Source organism: Rhinolophus sinicus, linkage group LG14 (genome assembly GCF_036562045.2).
Source record: "Rhinolophus sinicus isolate RSC01 linkage group LG14, ASM3656204v1, whole genome shotgun sequence".
NCBI lineage: Eukaryota > Metazoa > Chordata > Mammalia > Chiroptera > Rhinolophidae > Rhinolophus > Rhinolophus sinicus.
The window spans coordinates 2,527,724-2,548,158 of NC_133763.1; the positions used below are offsets into that span (position 1 = coordinate 2,527,724).

The 20,435-nt window shown below is 38.8% G+C and overlaps 1 protein-coding gene across 19 annotated transcripts in view; it reads right to left on the minus strand.

Annotated features, from left to right (window-relative positions):
* RALYL (RALY RNA binding protein like) overlaps positions 1–20,435 on the minus strand; it is an 846,180-nt gene that overhangs the window by 238,947 nt on the left and 586,798 nt on the right. For 18 of the 19 annotated variants that reach the window (XM_074318489.1, XM_074318485.1, XM_019726291.2 and 15 more), the window contains one exon: positions 2,294–2,572. In XM_074318489.1, coding sequence (XP_074174590.1) covers positions 2,294–2,549 — 256 coding nt within the window. In that variant the 5' untranslated portion in view covers positions 2,550–2,572. Of the gene's footprint in view, positions 1–2,293; positions 2,573–20,435 lie in introns of those variants that run through there. The other variant, XM_074318487.1, reaches the window with a different exon arrangement.

A 20,435-nucleotide genomic window follows, 5' to 3' on the forward strand; every position in this document is an offset into this window, starting at 1 on the left:
AATAAACATTTTTAATATTAACAAAAATTAAATCCAAATTCAATAAAAGAGTAAGAAGAGGATACGTTAATATTTCACCTTTTTAAATTTAATTGCATATCCGAATTGCGATACATTTTTGTTAGGAGAGTCCCATGATAGAAATTGTGATTTGAAGGAAAAAAAATGTTTTTAAACTTCAGAATAATTTCACAGCTAGATTCTGATTTTTTAGGAATCTCCAAATAATGCAGACAAATGCAATCAGCTGTTCTTTCCCACAGAGAGTTGAGGGACCCCCAAAGGCAGAAAGCCAGGGACAAATTGCAATATCCCTTCTCTGCTGTGGTACCAAAGGAATACCAAGGAATGCACATGTATAAAAGCCACTAAATTAATTTAAGGCCAAGATCCCTTTTCTGTCTTATGTCCACAGGGCATGTTATTCCATTTTAGACAGGTTGGTCAGGATGTGACTCTCTGGGGAAGTAAAATTGGAGTGCAGCCCACAATAAGCAGGGCACAAATAATTAGCCAAGACCTGTCTTGTAAGCAGAGGGACGGCAAACCCAACGCCTCTGAGAAAGGAACGATCTGGGAATGTGTGAGCCATCACAAGTTCGCTGGTACTACCGCCATGGCCCAGAAGGTACAGAGACAATGCAGATAGAGCTGAGGACATGGGAGTGAGGGGCACAGTAGGTGGGACAGAATGTGCAGGTGAGACGGAAGGTATTGGAGGTATAAGAGCAGATCAGCAGCATAACCTCATTTATGTTTTTAAAGGGACACTGTGACAAGAGGGGAAAGAACTAGGCCAGTTACAGGGTTACTTCAGTTGTCCACTGGAGATATAATGGTGGCCGTTGTGAGATGGTTATCGGTAGAGATTTAACCCGTGATTGGGTTTCGGACATATTGATGGCAATACATTGATGATGAATTATTCATGGATTGCGGTGGAGAAAGAAGAATCAGGGTTGACCCCTGGGTTTTTGTTTGGAAAACTGGACAAATAAGTGTTCCCATTATTGTGATAGAGACCATGGGGGTGGAGCAGGTTGGGGGTACAGGAAATTGAGTTTTTTCTGGGCATATGCTGCTGAGATGCCTATATCTATCCAAGAGAAGATGTCATATATTTAGTTTGATATATGAATCTGAACATAAATTAGGGAATCACTGATGTATTAATTATATATTTTCCTCATGTAGAAAAATAGATTTTATTTTTTATCTATATATTAGTTACAAAATATTTTCTCCTGAACATTTTCATTTTACTTCGACTATATTCTTCTCCTTTGTTTGAACAAAACATATTTATTCCTTGACTATTAAGCATAATTCTGATTATTGTACAAGACTGAACAGGCATGACACACAAGATTGCTTAGTAGATAAGAAAGAGTGGGTTATATTCCCTTCTAGTTCTCAAAATTTATTTCCTTTTGCTATTTTTCTAGCCTTTCTCCCAGAAAAGTGGAAACAAGAAATGAGGAAAATACATTAACCTATCAGAGCAAATGCTGTAGGTATGTAGGTGAAAAAGGGGCTCTGAAATAAGTCTGACAAGTTCAGTGACCGATAGTAAGCTCACGGTGAGATCTGATCATATTCCTGCCTGGGCAGGTCATGGTGGGTAGTCACGCCCCAGACACACAACTTCTTTAGTAAGCCCTGTCCATTGTTCTGCATCTAGGTGAACACACCTTTGAGATGCCACAGTGATCCTCTTCTCCAGACCCCTCAAAGGCATAACCACCCCCAAGGAGCACATAATCTTGTTACCTATCCTGTACTAGGCTTTCTCCCACCTTAGTCCCCTCCCTAATTCCAAACATATTAAAGAAACTCCAAAGCTGTCATTCTCTGGAGCATTTGAGATCTTGTTTTTCTTTTCCTTCCTTCCTTCCTTCCTTCCTTCCTTCCTTCCTTCCTTCCTTCCTTCCTTTTTCTTTTTTTTCTTTTTTTGCATACCATAGTGTTTACTGGAATATAGACACCATTTCAAATCAAATCAAGTTAAACATAATGCCTATTTTTTTTATTTGCCTGGCTCGGTTAGGGTTGGTGGAGGTAACACGTATTACAAAGCAGACTTGATTTCAAGCTTAAAAATTTGTTGAGAAAATAAAGACACTTATATGTAAAAGGACATGGAAATAATGCAAATTATAAGTAGACAAGCACTATACTTGGTTAAACAAGAGATAGCTATATTATGGCTGTGACGGCTTTTAAACAGTAAGTCCATACTCAATACGTGCAGATTTTAACACCAGTGTGAAAACCAAAACTGAGCATCACTCACCGAGGGGCTGGCCTGCGATAACCCGGGCATTTTCTCCGGCCACTGCTGCACGTGCGTGTCGCTCACTCATGTACTGGACAAACGCGTAACCTTTGTGAACCGAGCATCCGACGATTTTTCCATACTTTGAAAAGATGGCTTCGATGTCAACTTTCTTGACAATGGCTGTGTTTAGATTGCCAATGAACACGCGGGAGTTGATGGACTTGGGGTCATTCTTATTGGTGACGTTGCTGGTCTGTGTTTTTCCAGTCATGGTTGGGTCACCTTGTTTTAATCCTGAAACAAAGAAACAAACAAACAAAGACAATCCAAAGGTGAATGATCAGACGGAATGGATATCACTGGCTTTTAACAGTTCTTCAATGCCTTCCCAGGTATTCACAAATGCCTAAGTATGACTGATTTTCTTGAGGAAAAAAAACATTAGTAAGATATAAAGTGAACACTGCACAGCAGAATGTGGTAGAAAAATACTTATAATCATTTAAGGTATAGTTATAAATAACTTCTTGATTTATTTATCCAAAATTTAGTGCTGCATAATGACTAAAGCTTTTGTAGTTGTTTTTATTTTTATGTCTATCAATTTGTCACAAGCAAGTGCAAGGAATAAACCACCTTATTCTATCAATGACAAGAAAAATCCAAAATGGCTAAGGTCTGATGGTGGGATACGGGAATGTAACCTCCATCTATTGTTGAGAGCATGCATTTTTATTTCTACATTTTCTAGAATGGGTAGATGCACTGTCTAGTTCATTCCCAGAAGCCTCCTCCCAGAAAGTAACAATTCATTCCATTAAATGCTGTAGAAGAGGGAAACAAGGAATTAAAAATAAAAAATTCAATTAGAGAACATAAGAAAAACATGTTTCGGAAAATAAATGAAGTAGCATAAATTCTGTACATTGTCTTTAACTGAACTGATATCAAATCTCAGTTTTAAAAAACACAAAAAACAAAAAAAAAAGAACAGCATGTGTAGCCAGTTTTCATCAATAATCAGAAAATTAGAGGACTAGGTATCTGTGCCGAAATTCCTATTCTCAGCCTCATTTTTAATTATTTAACTAACAATTCCTACGCTACTGATGCCTAAGGAATGCTAATATTTCCAAACACTGTTTTCCGAGCTTGGCACCGTGTTTAATTAAGCTCAATGAAACTTTCATTTCTAAGTAGTCCAGCACTTACAGATTTATTTTTTAAGGCATTAAAAAGTCACTCATTCATTCATTCATTCATTCAACAATATTTATTAAGCAACTATTTTTTACTGCCAGATATTATCTTCTAAAGTGCCTAACAATGAAAGACACCAATATGGTGAAACTGAAATTCCAACAAGGGCACAGTCTCTGATATTGATGACCATTGCTGAACATTACCTAACTGATGCATTGTTTATCAGTGACTGTATTTTTACAGGAAGAATCTCTTTTAAAATCTTACAGCTTATAAAAATACTAAGTGCATCTTATTTTTAAAAATCATTTAAAATGACATTTCTCAATTGAGTATTAAATGGTGGAAGTCTTAATTAAAGACGTAAACTGGATATGCTTGAAGACTTACTATGCATCTAACCCAGTGACTTCGGAAATCAGGAGCCACCAAGTAACATAAAAATGTTTCAATTGAGACTTAATTATTACATCTTGGATTATTAAATTTTTAGTAAATATTGGACCCTCAACATTATTTGGATCGCCTTATAATGAAGGTGGATTTCAGAAACATGTTACTCACATAAAAATTAAGAATCTGGCATCATTAAAAACAAGGATTATATTTTGCCTTGCTTTGTTTCAGCTTAGCTACATTTAAGCAGTTTCTTTATGAATTATTTAAGGTTATGGTTGAAGGAAAGCTGATAATTTTTTTTTAATTTTGCAATTTGAGCTATTTCATACCTCAGGACAAATCACTGAGAATCAATTGAAACAAGCAAAATCAAGGTGTATATATGTATTTTAAACAAACATTTAGCTTCTTCATATAATCTAGTATACTTTAATCACACTGAGGGAGGAAATAAACTACAAGATCCACTTTTTGGCTCTGGAATGGATTGACGGTTATATTTCTTACCACTCTAGGCCAACATCAGTAATATAATCCACAGAAATAATATTATTTTCTTTTTGGCCTTATGTGATCGTTTTAGAAATATTGTAGAGTTACTTTCAAGAATAAACAATTCTTATGGCTGACATTTTATTTCCTGGACAGGGATAGTTGGTTATAATGCAAACAGAAGAATAGTTAGATTATGTTAGATCCATGGTCACAGAACCCAGTGGCGTGTCTTTGACAGGGACCCTGTGTCAAATTTAATCCTCTGAATTTTCACTGTAAATGTCAACACACTCTCCCTGATGCCACGCTTTTCCTCTTCGTGGGTGCCTCTCATAACTCCAACCTGCGAGGGAGTAATTCTGCTTCATGACTCTTCATCCCCTTAAAATCTATATGCATCTACGCTCTCACACACAGACTGCCCTGCCACCTTCCGTCACTGTTTACAGTGATGGAGAGTTCTGTCCTAGTGTTGTTCATTATCGTTTCACACTCTCTGCAAAACGAGGCCTCAGCGCAGTGTAATATGTAGCTTGTGCTTCTCTGTCATCTGACTCTTCAGCCCATTGCAGAAGGACATCCACTTTCAGCCGTGAGGAGCAACAGGGGTTAAAGTAACCCTCAGGACGCAAACAACTAGGAAACCAGGCTAATGGAGATGAAACAACTGTTTCTCAGACATTAAACCACAGGCAGTGTGGAGCCATTCTGTGTGAGAGGAAAGAAACAAAGGATGGTCCACTCTCTGCCAGGAAAGCGTTTCAGGTCACAGAGCTGGTGTGTGTGTGTGTGTGTGTGTGTGTGTGTGTGTGGGCGTGTGTGTGTGTGTGTGTGACTCAAAGTTAAGTGACCTTACTGAGCGAGGAGACACAGGTCAGGGTCCAGGGTATCTGAGGACACAGGCATTTGTGAGGTTTCTAGAGAAGAGAGCTATGCAGAAAAGGAACCAGACATCATCTCAGGGGTCCCTTGACGCCAGTCCTAGGATATGCATGCAAAGGGGAGACTTATCTGAGGTTGGTGGAAGTCCTGGAAAGTTGGGAGCTGAATGGTTCCTGACCCACAGAAGGCAGAGAATCACTCGAGTTCCCACTAGCAACAGTGGGGAGTCCCAGCTGCCTCTCTGGATCATGAAGTGAGAACCAGGAGGACCAGGCCTTAGCAATGAGGAGCAGTGGTCCCTGCAGTGGAAGGACCCTCACAAAACCTCCAAATAAGTCTTGCGATGATCACACTCAACCCCAAACACCCTGAATATCTAGAAGCAAAGCACGATGCTTCTTTAAACAAATTATAACTGAGACACTTGACAACATGAAACATAAAATCTTTAGCATCCAATCAAAACCTCCTAGAGATCCCAAGAATCAGAAAATACGACCCCAAATCAGGAAATTAAAGATATATAAAATAATCAGATGGAACACCTAGAGATGAAAACTGTACTATCGAAAATAAAAAAATACACTAGATAAATATTATAAGTGATCAGACTCTGACATAGAGCAGATTTATGAATCTGAAGTTGTAGAAATAGAGAGTATCCAAACTGTGTGGAGAGATGAAACACTGGGAAAAATAATAAACAGAGCATCAGTAACCTAAGTGATGAGTATCAAGCCATGTAACATACATATGTAGGGAGTCACAGAGCAGCAAAAATAGTATTAAAAAAAATACTGCCCAAGAATCTTCCAAATCTGATGAAAATTATGATCTCTCAAATCCAAGAATCTCATTGAACCCCAATCAGAATAAGCATAAAGAAAAGCACATCCAGACACATTATAGTTAAATTGCTGAAAACCAGTGATAAAGAAGAAAATCAGGGAGCTCTCTGACATTGGAAAAATGCTTACATTCTAAAAAAGAGAGAGAGAGAGACAGAGAGAGAGAGAAAGCAACAGTTCAGGAAACGTTACAACTACAAAACAAATAACAAATGACAAGGGAAAAGTGCAACTAAACCCAGAACTTGTCAGTTTTTAAATTAGAAGTTAGGGTCACATGTCTGTGAAAGCCGCTGTATAATAAAAGATAAACTGTGATCACTGCTGTTCCACAGAAATTTCTGTAACAACGGAAACATTTTATATCTCCACCCGAAAAGGAAGTCATAACCCCAGGTGACTCTGAAGACTGGAAATGTGGCTAGTGTGGTTGAGGTACTGAACTTTTAATTCTACTTAATTAAAATTAAGGCAACATTTCACTGGAGTGCTCTACCTAAAATGCTAAGAGGGCTCTGGCCCTTTAAAAATAGGGTAAATGTAAATCAGAAATAATTTGGCTATTTATGGATGTTTTTGGTCTCCGGAACTTAGGAAAGATATGATGGTATTAGATACATTTCAGAAGAATAACAAATAAAAATTTCAAGTAGCTGCCAAGTGAGGACTAATTTACAAGTAGGGTTTTCCATTTCAGAAATATCAGACTGAGATGATAAATGCTCTGTAAAATCAAAAAGAATGTTTTTTGAATACATATAGCCTTTTTCTTTGTGTTTGAAGGAGATTTCTACCCCTGAATCTAAAAGGGACACATAAATTATGAATTAAAGGTAAAGTTAAAATATGTTTTAGAGAAAACATTTTTGGAGCAGACAAAATTCTACCCTTCTCTTGCTTTCAGTGGTCCTGAACTGCCAATCTAAATTTGAGATTCATCCAGAAACTTGTACTAAATAAGTAATGAGCAACAAAAACAATAATAACACAGTCAAGAAATATGTAGTCAAGAAAATCAACCAATGACAGGAGTACATACCACATTCAAGAACCTGATGAAATATTAAAGGGATAAAAAATGAGTAAGGAAGAACAGATTGTACCCGAGAAGTGATCAACTGCTGAGGTCTGCATCTAATACTCAAATAAATGCTGTAAAAAAGGTGAAACCTGGCAAAGGCTGCAAGATGGATGGCATCACAATTTCTGAGAGTGAAGGAGAGAGATCATGTCCATTTCAAAAGACCAGATGAAACTTCTTGAAGCAGATGAGGTTTGGGTTAATCATTAAAGGATGTGGTAACAAATCAATGGGCATACAGTTACTGATGTATTGAAGCATCTGTTTTTGGACAAAATAAACTAAGAATCTCAAAAAAGTCTGAATTGATTCTTGAGAAAAATCATCCACAATTTAGAAAGATACCTTATCTCCACCAGGGCCATGACAATCCTTTAATAGATCTTCAGCACCATAAACACTATTTTGTGAAAATTCTAATGTCCAATTTTTTCATGGGGAAATCACCAAGTATATTTGGTGATAGAATAAAGACAAATATTATAGCTTTCATGAAGATTCAATTCTTAGGCCTCAGCGTGCTTCCTGAAATAAGCCAAATTTAGCTTTTTAAAAGTCAAGATTTTAGGGAATATGTATATACGTACTCTAATATACACACACGAAGAAGGGAAAAATGTAATGCCAATTACAGATAATTACTATTACATTTTTTTTGGTATATTTTCTTTGTCATTTCTTTCTAGTACTTAGTAAAAAGGTTGCACATTAGAAAAAAAGTCACTATAATCTACAAAGTGCTGTTACTTATGATTTGAACACCCACTTTACTATGTTGTTAAATAATCTTATTGGCTATAACTTCAACAGTCGCATAATAATAAAGCTATACCATCATTTTCTTCATGAGCATTTAGCTTGTCTCCAACTTTTTTTCAGATTGCAAAAATATCACAGATGAACACTACTAGACTTAGTACGGCTACATTCCATGCACTATAATTCCTGGGTCAAATAAGAAGGGAAAAGTTTCTAGTTTAGTGATCAATCCCCACCTATTTTCCAGGAGGGCCGAACACCCTTCGTCTTCCACCAGCAGAGAACAAACACACTGTCTGTTGTAGCTTACTCAACGTGGCAGTTTCCAGGCCTGCCAGGCCTTCCCTCAGTACTGCATTCCAAGTGTTCTCTGATTCATTAGTTTGAACAGGAGGAGTGGGCAGACCGTAAACTAAGTAGGAAAGGGATGCTCTGATCTACAGCAGTGAAAGAAGTTGGTTTATGAGGTTAGCTCGGCTGGTGTGAATAACAGATACTGCCTAACGCCTTTGTCCTCCGAGAAAAATCAATTAGTGTTCGGAGCTTCTCAGGCATATCACTAGAGTCATTATTATTTCAACAGATAATAAAAATTACTCTGGTTTCCTTTGTTAACTGTACACTTAGTTAAATCTACAGATTGTATTTTAATATATTGGGGTGTTACAATAGCATGTGTTCAATGTTTATTAAATTTTTTTAAAATAGATGAAGTTTATTATGAGAATTCCAGACACCTCCTGTCTGCCCTCTCTTCTACCCAAACCAAGGACGATGTTTATTAAAATTTTAATGGTTGATTATAAAGAAATTAAAAACACTGCACGCATATTAAAATTGTCTTTTAGCAGCCCTTTTATCTTAGTATTGTAATTCAGTGACTACAACTAAGAATAACATCAGAGCAAAATGTGAGGTTTCCCACATGGAAAGTTTTGGAAAATATATTAATTATATTCACATCAAATTATTTGTTTTACTTTTTTAAAACTATGTGCCTCAGACACTGAGTACAGTATTGTGGCAACAGCACCATGTGAGAACCTAGAAACCCAATTTTCATTTTCCTTTCGAATTACTCGTTTATGTGTAAAAAAATATAAATATATAAAATATTTCCTTTTAATAAGTATCCACTGATAATAGCGGTGATATGATCAGTTTCACAGAAAATTGATTAATATGAGAGGTTTCAGAAAGAAAAATGGTTTAAAATATGATTTATTAGGATGTGGAAATTTTTTTAAAAATTAGGCAAATGATAGTATTTTATTCAACAGCTCAAGGTAGAACACAAAAATGTAATAATGTTATTTAAGCAATAGAAAATATTACTATATAAAAAATAAGACTAGTAATCATTTTGTGAAGCAAATAGTACTATCTAAAATATCTTAACAGCAGTGATTAGTTTTGAATAGAACTAGTAGCTACAAAGAAATAAGTATTTTCTATCTGGAAATTGAGATTAAGTTGTTGACTGGAGAGCAAAAATAAATAAATAAATAGTTATGGACAACGATACATGTAACAGCTATAGTTACAAAAAGATGATTTGCACTGGTTGTCGTAAGTATAAAACTGGACATCAATGGACATTGGTAAGTCAACACTTCAAAATGAAGAATCTGGAATATTAATAAACTTGTGTTACACTTCATTAAAGTTATTCTGGAGGCTATAAATTAGTAATGGACTGAAATTTTGTAAACAGGAGTCATGACGTGTGTTAAACCGTGTTTTGGGAAATGTGTACTGAGGTCCTGCAGCTCCAGCCACTGTCTGGCAGAGAGTATGGTCTACAAGGGACCATCACCGAGGTTCGTGAGGGGTCAGACACAGCCATGTGGAAACTGACCAGTCGGAAAGAACGCTGGCTGGGACAGGCCAAGTGTCCAGAGTAAAGTAAGGAACAAATAATCAGCAACTGCTTCCTTTTCTCATGCATTAGTCAACTCAGGCTGTTGTAACAAAATATTAGGCTGGTGCAACGGTAACTGCATTTTTTATAATTATTTTTCACCTTTTAAACTGCACGTCCTTTTGCACCAACCTAATACCGCAGCCTGGGGGACTTAAACCACAGACACTTATTTCTCACTCTTCTGGAGGCTGGAAGTCCACGATGAAGGTGCCAGCTGGTTGAGTTCCTACTGACAGCTCTCTCCCTGCCTTGCAGATGGCCTCATCTAAATGACAAAGTCTGTGCAGTTTGTGGCTGATCCTTTCAGTACAACATGACTAGTTCTCTCAGTGAAGAACCCTTGGGCTCTGTAGGGAACTGCGGTCTTCCTTGAGTAACCTGGAACACTTTTCTGGAAATATTCCAGATCCCAGAGGAAATTGAAGCAAAAGGTGGAATCCTCTTTTGGCTGCTGTAAGTGAATGAATATTTAACAAGCAATTGAATTAATGGCAGGTTGATAATAAGTGATCCGTGCTTGTTAAATACAAAGTAAGAGTTGCAGAACTGCTTTTGGGATGGTTTGAATAATTTATAGACTGTCTTTTAAAATTCAAAGTCTCCTAACTGGAACCCCTTTTAGCAATGTTTACAACAGGTACTAAAAAAGCATTATGTGACAAAGAATGAAGTGGCACTGATCGCTTGTTCCCTCCTTTATTTTCACTGCCTCGCCCAGCCCTGTGAGGGATCTTTCCAGATAGGTCTTGGTTTCTGCATGGATATGGGTGACCAGTCACAGACCGAGGAAATGGTGCCTCACTGTCCATGGCCTTCTGCCAAATAATGACTCAAGTAGCAGATGATGCCACATGGTTGTGTCTGCCCCTGGGGCACAATCACCCGATAGGACACCATCATAGTGTCCCCAGCGACTCAGAGAAAGTCAGCTTCTTAATTGCTCCGTTCCCCACGACCCTTATATCATAAGTGGGTACTAACCCTGAGTGATCCATCCCCCAGGTCAAGTAGGAAGACTTGAATTGTCGTTGATTTGACTTCTCTACACGACACAAAACATGCCCCTGCCTAAGTCACGCTGACCTGTGTAAAGTTATCTCGGAAGCGCAAAGACAGGCAGCGTCTCAAAGGAGAAAGCTTTTATGAATTCCGCATGCAGTAAACTTCCTAGAATTATATCAATTTGCTCAGATTATAGAGAATGTGACTGTACCTCAGGATAACCCCATGGAATGAATACTTTTGAGTTATATTACCATTTGGTTTTTATCTCTTTGAATCGTTTTGCTTCTAATTTAAAGTTGATAATTTTCCTTGTTTGTAAAAATACCACTGGAATCTTTTAAATTGAACTCAGTTGTCCGATAAACAGATAATGCTCTCATGATTCCTGATAGAATAGATATGGCACCGTCACGATGTCTACGGGCTCAGAGGAAGCTTGCTCCATTTCCCAAAACTCCAAACCACGTGTGTTCTTAGCCTTGGGTGATGTGAACGTCCGTGGACTAAATGATACCTCCTCACACATCCTACGTTGAAGGCCTCACCCCCAAGGTGATGGTATTTGGAGGCAGGGCCTCTGGGAAGTAACGAGGTTTAGGTGAGGAGCTGAGGGTGGGGCTCCCATGAGGGATCAGGGTCCTTACATGAAAGGAAGGGAGGCCAGAGGTCTTGCTCTGCCCCCACATGAGGGCACATAGTTCATGTTGTAAAAGTGTAGCAAGGTGACTAGGGACATGCAGGAAAAGAGCGTCCTGATGTTCATGTCTGATGGTGCAGGGAGGGAGGCCAGCCATGCAGAAACAGGAAGAGCATGCTCCCTGGGTTTTCACTGGAATAAAGCTCGGCTCCAGCCTCCCGAGGCCTCTCCTGAAGAAAACACCTCCCTCCATTTCCAAACTCTCAGGTCCCTTAAAGCTCAGCAGCGGGAGCTACACATGGCCACACCCGCGGGACAAATGCCCTCCCTCCTAGTTAATAGGCCCATTCCATCCCGTCTTCTCTGTTCAAACTGTCAATCAGGGCAGTTCCTTCAGGAGTTAAGTTCAGCCTGCTAAGTGATTTCAGGGAGGCGACCAACTGCCCGCGGAGATGAGCAGACTTTCAATCATTATTGATCCGGCTTGGAGAAGACTGGCCCTCGAGTGAAAGGTCTTAAATCCCACAACCAATCCCCTGAAATGTCTGGACTCTCTAAAATATAAATCAATGCCCTCCAATCGGCGCAATGGTGAATTTCTTTCCACACACCGGAATGTTCGGGGTTGTATTAAGTAGCAATAACAATGATATAGTGGAAATGCCTATTGTATGTCTAGATCAGATAAAATTCCTGTTTACCAATTCCTCAAATTCAACGGCCATGAATGCAGATGCAGTGTTATAAATGATAGCATCTACCCACCCATGCACTGCAAATAACACGCTCACAACATCATTTCTCTTTGCTGGAACAAATCCTATCTCCGTTGACACTATTCGCTATGACGATATCCAAGACTTTCTAACTCTCTTCTCCCCTTGGAGATAGAAGGCAGAATCTCCACAAAACGGTACAAAATACCAGGGAAGTAGACATTTAAAATTATAGGTATGGAATTATTATTCATGACCACCCGTTTATAAGCTTAGGAAACAATAAGATTTGTTAAGGTCTTATCCCAGAAATAATAGTAAGGAGAAGGGTGACTGTAGGTATCAGATAACGACACCACTCAAACGTCTTAATTCACTCGATATTTGTAGTCCCCACACAGACTTTCCACTAGGTTTTACTGTATTAGTGTCATTGGTATGATTTATCAGACCTGGGGAAGAAACGTACGTTTGATTTAAAGAATACTGCTGTTACAGTTACACAAACAAGGATTCCCATCGTCTCAGCTCTGCCTCTTCCTAGATGAGTGAGGAACTGTGCAGTTGTTTAATCTCTGTGATGCTCCATTTTCTATTTGCAATTTAGGAATACTAATAGCAACTCCTGGCGATGACTCTTAGGAGGCTTAATGAAACACAGGGAAGCACGAAGCACAGTGTTTGGCACAGAGGGACCAATTCTAAAATGTCAGCTTAGCTATCTTTCCGAATACATGGATAGGTTAGAAAATCCTGCCCTCGACGGTTTTCCTCCTGCAAAAGTTACATTTCTCTCTATACAGGTACACTGAGTGGAGCCAAGGAGCATTTACGAGTACATCTCCCTCAGGCAGTTCTTGGGTCATCAGATAACTTCTCTGGATTTGGACACTGATTTCTAGAGCTTTCCCGGGGCCCTCTGTAGACAGGACATAGCTTCTAGTAATGTTGTATCTGAGACCACTGCTACTGTGAAGTGAGTAAGTTGTTCTCAACAGGGTTCTCGTGACTCCACATCCTGGTGAGGTTTTCACTACCAAGTGACTTATCACAGCCCCGGGTGAGATTTGCCTTGCACTCAGGAGCAATGGGAATCCTACAGTACCTGCCCTTTGTGTCCTGACCTAGTCCTTGAGTGTCACCTGCACACTCGTGTTAAGGAGCTGATGTTACAGAAGTCCCGTGTCTGGATCTGCGCCTGCACCTCAGAAATGACCTTTGTGTTTTCTGCATCTTCTCTCTGAGGCTTCGGTTTTGCGACAGTCGAGGTCAGGAGATCACACGGGTCTCGGCTTCAGCTAAGGTGACAGGGTAGTCCAGGCTCTGTTTGAACATTTACCTTAGAAATAGCTCCCACCAGGATATGCTGCGACAAATAATGTGCTAATTTCTGCTACAAATAATGAGGGAATCTGTGGGGTGATACCCCAGGAGGTCAGATTCTGAAGATGGGCGAATTCTATGCAGACTGCTTTCTTGACTCAGAAACATGCTGTATTGGGCTATTAGCTTCCCAGCTGGTGAGACAGACAGAGATTAATATTCACGTGGTAAATTGCACACACACTAATAGAAATGGCTTTCAGTTTACAAATGTCAGCACTAGACCCACAGGACAGGATGTAGCCACAACTGCACCATGTCTCAGAGTCCTAGGAAACCTGGCTCGGCAGCTGGAGGGAACGCCACCGGCCCAGGGTCCAGCGTACAGTGGGACACGCTCTTGGGGACTTGGTGAAGGGCAGCTTGCACCTGAGACGGGGCAATGGTGTCCCAGTGTTATCCAGCCTTGTCTCGCAGGTAAGGCCGTTTATCCTTTCTTCCCAGGAAACAGACTCTTAACCCTTGCTTGGCTTGTTGATGTCAACTTTGGTACAAGACAGTTGTCACTGCAGAGCTTCACATGCAAATTCTTCTCAGAGCGTGTTATGATTTAAAATGTCTGAAATAGTAGTGCTGAGATAATGCAGTTCCAAAATCTAAAGCAACAAAACAGCTTCTTTCAGCTGGTTTCATTTAAGATATTTAAAGACTGGTCCATGAATTACAGACAACATTGCAAGCAGGGAGAAACTGCTTTCACATTAGACTTTTATAGGAACTTTTAGGAAACATATGTAGGAACAGAGTGAACTACTTAGGGTCTGTATCTCTCCTTTCAGAAATCTCTTATCTGCATTGTATTTTTTTACTAAGTTAAATGCAGGGGTGACGTATATTCTATCTTATATGTGTATATGTAACATACGTTGTCACGCTTCCTTATATAATTCAGCTCAGGATTTTGAACAAATTAGGTACTTACATCATTCCAATGAGTTCATTTAAATTTGTAATAACCATTAAAAGTGACCGAGGTGCACAGAAGTTTATCAGTGTTTTTAGTTCTTACTGATGACAGTGTTTGAGTTCAGTATATACAGCGGCATTGACTGTACCACGCCAACGCCCCAAACAGGCAAACAGCAACTGGGTTATTTTCTTTTTATAATTTTGAGATAATTTTATAAGGCAGTGTGCATTGAGCAATCCACTGCTTTCAATGACTGGTATGATGAATTTTGTCGAGAGTTAAAATTTCCGGTAGAAGCAGTCAGAGATTCTGCTGGAGAAAATCTTTTTGATATGCTAACCTCTGTAAGAGGTTCTGTCATCTCGCAGGGGCAAGAAATGTTTATTTTGCCTTGTTGTGTCAACTGAAAATTGATTCTCTCTCTGTGTGTCCTCTACATGCAAAGATGGTGATCACTGCCCTTCTGGCGTGACCATCCATCTACATCAAATAGGAGCGCCTATGGAAAGTAATTACAAACGTAAATTAAATAGGTTAAGGTCAATAGTCTGGCAGGGATTGCCATATTTCTAAAAAGAGCAGAAGCACAATTTTGAGAATCAGAAATTGTAAACAATTCTTTTGACTACTGTTGTCAGCGGTGCAATTTTAAACCTCTTCGCAACTTTTGTGAACAGCGTTGAAAGGCACAGATGCTCAGAACTGAATTAAGGACAGACAATTCTACATTGGGAATGGATCTCATTATTTTTAAATGGCGTATAAAAACACTTCTCTCTACGAAAACATTTTAGCCCCCACGAAGCACAATAGATTCAAACAGGAAAGAACTATTAAAAAAATTGGATGAGGAGTGTTTCCCTCCATTTATAATAAAAAAGCTGTATTTTACTAAAGTATACTTAGGAATAATAGCTCTCACTGTGTAGCTATTATTTAGTTGATAGTGGTGTAGTTTATTCGGGAAAATAAAACTGAGTATCGTTTAGGGTCATAAACACAAACAGTAATGACCTCCACACTGCAAAGATTTATACAGAAACGCGCAATAGTGCAGCTACATAAGCAGGTTTTATAGGCTTAAGTGTCCGGAAGCCAAAGTGATTTTTGAAAGAGTGCTGATACTTTTCTTACCTGCTGCGTATTCAGCAGGCATTAATTATAGCGTTATCTGATTATCTCTACGTTTCCATAAAACACTTTAGCTATACCAGCCAGGTTCAGGGGACCATCTGCCAGAACTCTAAGCCTCTCCACAGGACTTACTCATCTGAGTGACACCGGCACCTGCAAAGGCCTCTCTCTTTCAGGGAAAGCCCACATCGCTGGCCACTCAATCCACACAGAACACAAAGGCTGCTCAGAATCATGGCTGACACACCCAGTGCCTGTTCTCAGATGGAGTCGAAACTGATGCCCATTGTTAAATTTCTGAATGTCAACTATAATTAAAATGTGTGTGTATATATATATATATATATATATATATATATATATATATATATATATTTACAGGATATAAACACAACATAGGAAATATAGTCAATGGTATTGTAATAGCTATGTACGGCGTTAGATGGGTAGTAGACATATTGGGGTTATCTCTTCATGAGGGGTATAAATGTCTAATCATTATGTTTTATACACCTGAAACTAATAATAAAAATAACAAACACTGGAGATCAAACAAAATGTAACATTCGAAAGATCTTAACACATTAACATTCTCATGACGCTTCCATGGCAGCAAATTGCTAAGTATGCTGCTGTTTTTAGAAGCAGTGTTGTCTTTCCTTACTCTGTAAAGGTAGAGTCAGAAGCGCTAGGTGAGGCCACACACCGGTGGTTCCTGTCTCCAAAGAAGGTGTTTATACCAGATAAGTTTCCATTAGCATTGAGTTTCTTCCCTATTTTCTATCTTATGGGATAATGTATTTGTATCTATTATAGTGATTAACAAGAAAGTTAATTATAGAATATATGCACAGTTAAAATAACTAAACCACTGAAACTTTTTCTAAATGTAACAGCATATTACTCTTTCTGATATCAAATCTCAAAGAAAGGTGTTCAAAAAATGGCGCAAGCTCATGAGCTCGTGCTCTGCAGAATAGAAACCTTGGTGACCCGCAACCGCCACGTCTCCCCTGGACACTGGGCATTTGTTAAATATTGTCTTTAGGCTGGTAAGTTACTTCACTGAAGCGTTAAGGTGAGAACTGCAAGATGCTGGAAAACTAATCCTTATCACCTATAGTCATTCCATATACTTTAAACACTTAAAAAAGTGGTATCTCAACAATGTTGGGGCTTACAGATGCGTGGCTTTGCATGTGTGCTAGGACAGAGAAGAGGCAATCTAAGTTGGATGTGTTGGTCACAAGTTAGAACCTGTAAGCAGAGAAATGAGTGAGAGACGAGGCTTAAACTAAAATGAACAACAACAATAAAACCCGAAAATACCAGAAGTAAGAAAACCTTTTAGATATCTGAAAAGTAGGAAGAGGAAAAAAACAAACAAACAAAACAGCCAAGGGGAAAAACAAAGCAAAACAAACAAACAAACAAACAGAAAACCAAGAGAACTATCAAGGTTGTAGCTCAACTTTATCACGTTGCCTCTCCATTTTGTTATTCAGAGCTGCCCCGTGTCAGGCCCCAACGTTTGTCAAATTCTGTTCCAGATAGACCATAAGTGGTCACTGAATTCAAAAGCACAGCGAGCAAGGTGGTATTCACAGTCTACAGATCCACAAAAGGATATACACCGAGGCTAACTTGTCCAAGGTGACACAACTGTAAAATAGTGGAGTCTAGATGCAGACCAACGCCTGCCTCATCCGTTCTATCATGCCCTTTACTGTAGCACAACTCATGGCAAAACGTCATTATTGGAGGATGTGACAAGGAAGCAGAGCAACTCAAATGCACATAATCTCAGGTTATTCCTTCTCTTTCTAAAAAGACCCCCTTCTTCAGGCACTGATTGACACATTAGCATCACACCTGGTGATCCGCACATCAAAAGATGGTCCATTTTAATGGTGTCAATTCTTCCAACCCATGAACACGAAATATCTTTCCATTTCTTTGTGTCTTCTTCAATTTATTTTAATAATGTCTTGTAGTTTTCAGTGTATAAATCCTTCACATCCTTTGTTAAGTTTATTCCTAGATGTTTTATTCTCTTTATTGCAATTGCAAAATAATTTTTTTCATTTCTTTTTTTGAAATTTCATTTTTAGTACATAGGAATGCAATAGACTTTTGTACTTGATTTTTAATCCTGCAACTTTGCTGTATTTGTTTATTGTTTCTGATAGTTTTTTGGTGAAGTCTCAACTTCACTAGCTATTAGGGAAATGCAAATCAAAACCACAATGAGATATCACCTCACCCCAGTCAGAATGGCTATCATCAACAGACAATAACAAGTGTTGGAGAGGCTGCGGAGAAAAAGGAACCCTCATATACTGTTGGTGGGAATGTAAATTGGTACGGCCACTATGGAAAACAGTATGGAGTCTCCTCAAAAAATTAAGAATAGAATTATCATATGAGCCAGCAATTCCTCTCCTGTGTATCTACCCCAAAAATCTGAAAACATTTATCCGTAAAGGTATATATGTTATGATGCTCATTGCAGCATTATTCACGGCGGCCAAGACATGGAAACAACCAAAGCGTCCTTTGATAAATGACTGAATAAAGAAGATGTGGTACATATACACAATGGAATACTATTCTGCCATAAGAAAAGATGAAATAGTGCCATTTGCTGCAACATGGATAGCTGTTGAGAGTATCATGCTATATGAAATAAGTGAGGCAGAAAAAGTCAAGAACCATATGATTTCACTCATATCTGGGATATAAAACTGAAGGCAACAAACGAATAAGCCAAACAAAGAAACAAAAACTCAGACCCAGACAACAGTTTAGTGGTTCCCAGAAGGAAAGCGGGAAAAGGGGATAATAGAATAGGTGAAAGGGGGGTCAAATATAAGGTGATGGAAGGAGAACTGACTCTAGGTGTGAACACACAGTGCAATGGACAGATGATGTATTCAGAATTGTACACTGAAATCTATATAATTTTACTAACCAATGTCACCCCAGTAAACTTAATAAAAAAATTGCCAGTCCAGGCAGATAACTCCTACCTGTATAGGCTGTAGCAGACAATGAATTGTATTATGTTTAGGAATTTCTCTTTCTCCAACCAAATACCTTTTATGTAATCAAGATGTTATGGACTTTTTTTCCCCTAAAAGTATTTAGGCGAGCAAATATGTAAGTAGCCAAATATTTTTTGAATTCCCAAGTTTGCACAGTACTTAGCATATTTTACTAGTTTAATACATGGTAATAATCAGTATATCTGTCACACTACAGTTCTTTGCAATATTTTTCAATTCAAGTTGTTTTGTATTTATATAGCAATTTGAAGCTCTTAAAATGCTTTGTTATTATTGTCTTGATTCTTGCAATAACCTTGTGAAGCAGATGGGATTTGTATCATCGGTCCTGGTTGTACATCAAGCATCTCATGCTCAAATGTCCAGTGACGTTCATCACAGAGCTACAGGGATGAGTCCCAGAGCAGCTGACTCCTAACTCAGCAATTCCCTTACTTGACTCTCCATCTATTTGTGACGCATGTTAGTATACACCGCTGGATTCCTGTTAGTGCAGTTCTCAAGCACTTAGAAAGCTGGTCCCTTGTTCATGAATTAGAGGATCTCACTTCCTTTTCAGACTGTGCAAACTTGAACATCACGTGGCATTGGAATTCTATTCTGAGGGATAATAATCTCACAAAACAGTCTTTCCAAAGCACATAAGACATGCTCAGGTGACTAACACATTTTCCTTCCTTTTTTCTCTGAATCATTTCCCTTTACAATGCAGAGAGCAAGAGCACATTGACTCTGATACATCAAGTTAACAAATTTATTGAAATTCTCGGACTCAGACGATGCAGAGTCTTAGAAACGTCAGTCATTACTCTACTTCCAGGTGTCAACTCGTGAAGTGTGCCCTTACTTTTCTTCCTCCAGAAAGGGTCTGCATGGTACAAAAGGCTCGCTACAATTCTACAAAACCTACAATTCTCTTTCAGCTAATTGTGAAACAGTCATAAGGACTTAATAATTACTGTGCAAAATGTAAACTCAAGCCCACAGTTTGTAATTGTCTACAAAACGTTCAAAGTCAGTGGCGAGAGCCACCTGTATGAATACAGCATGAGACCGTCTCTGTGCCAAATACCTGCCCTGCTAATGGAGGGAAAAATAAACCTCCAGTAGCTATAAAGTCACTGGCCTTATCTCCTGTGTCACAGAGCAACAAAGGGGCAAACAAAAAACCTACATGCTTAATGAGACTTGACAACCCATCCTTGATAGCAAATTAACACACTCTGTACTTAGGTAGACCTTTTTAATTTCCTCCTAATTGCAAGATCCTAACTGATGCCACAGCCTGCATTTCAGGCTGGCAGCCTATTAGTTCATCCCACCCAGCCACGATTTCTGCACATTGATTCACTGTAGAACTGCACACTTGGAGGATCCATAATTACATCTCGGTATCTGATAACTAAATTATTAATTAGAATAAGATGGATCACGTGTGGACCAATGATACCTGTGCCTCACGAAGTGAGAATTATTCTTAATTCAATTCTGTGCACCTGCAGTTAATGAGGTTAACTCAAAGCAGCATGTTACATGCAAATAATTCTAGATCTGATGGATAGATAGGCTCTGGGGACAGCAGCCTAGCAAATGTTCTTTTTTTTTTTTTTTTTTTAAGAAAGGGACATGGGTCAGGGGAAGTAAACACAGCAGAGGATAATGCAAACCCCAACACCATTACTTTACCTGGTTAAAAAAAAAAACACTAAAAAACAC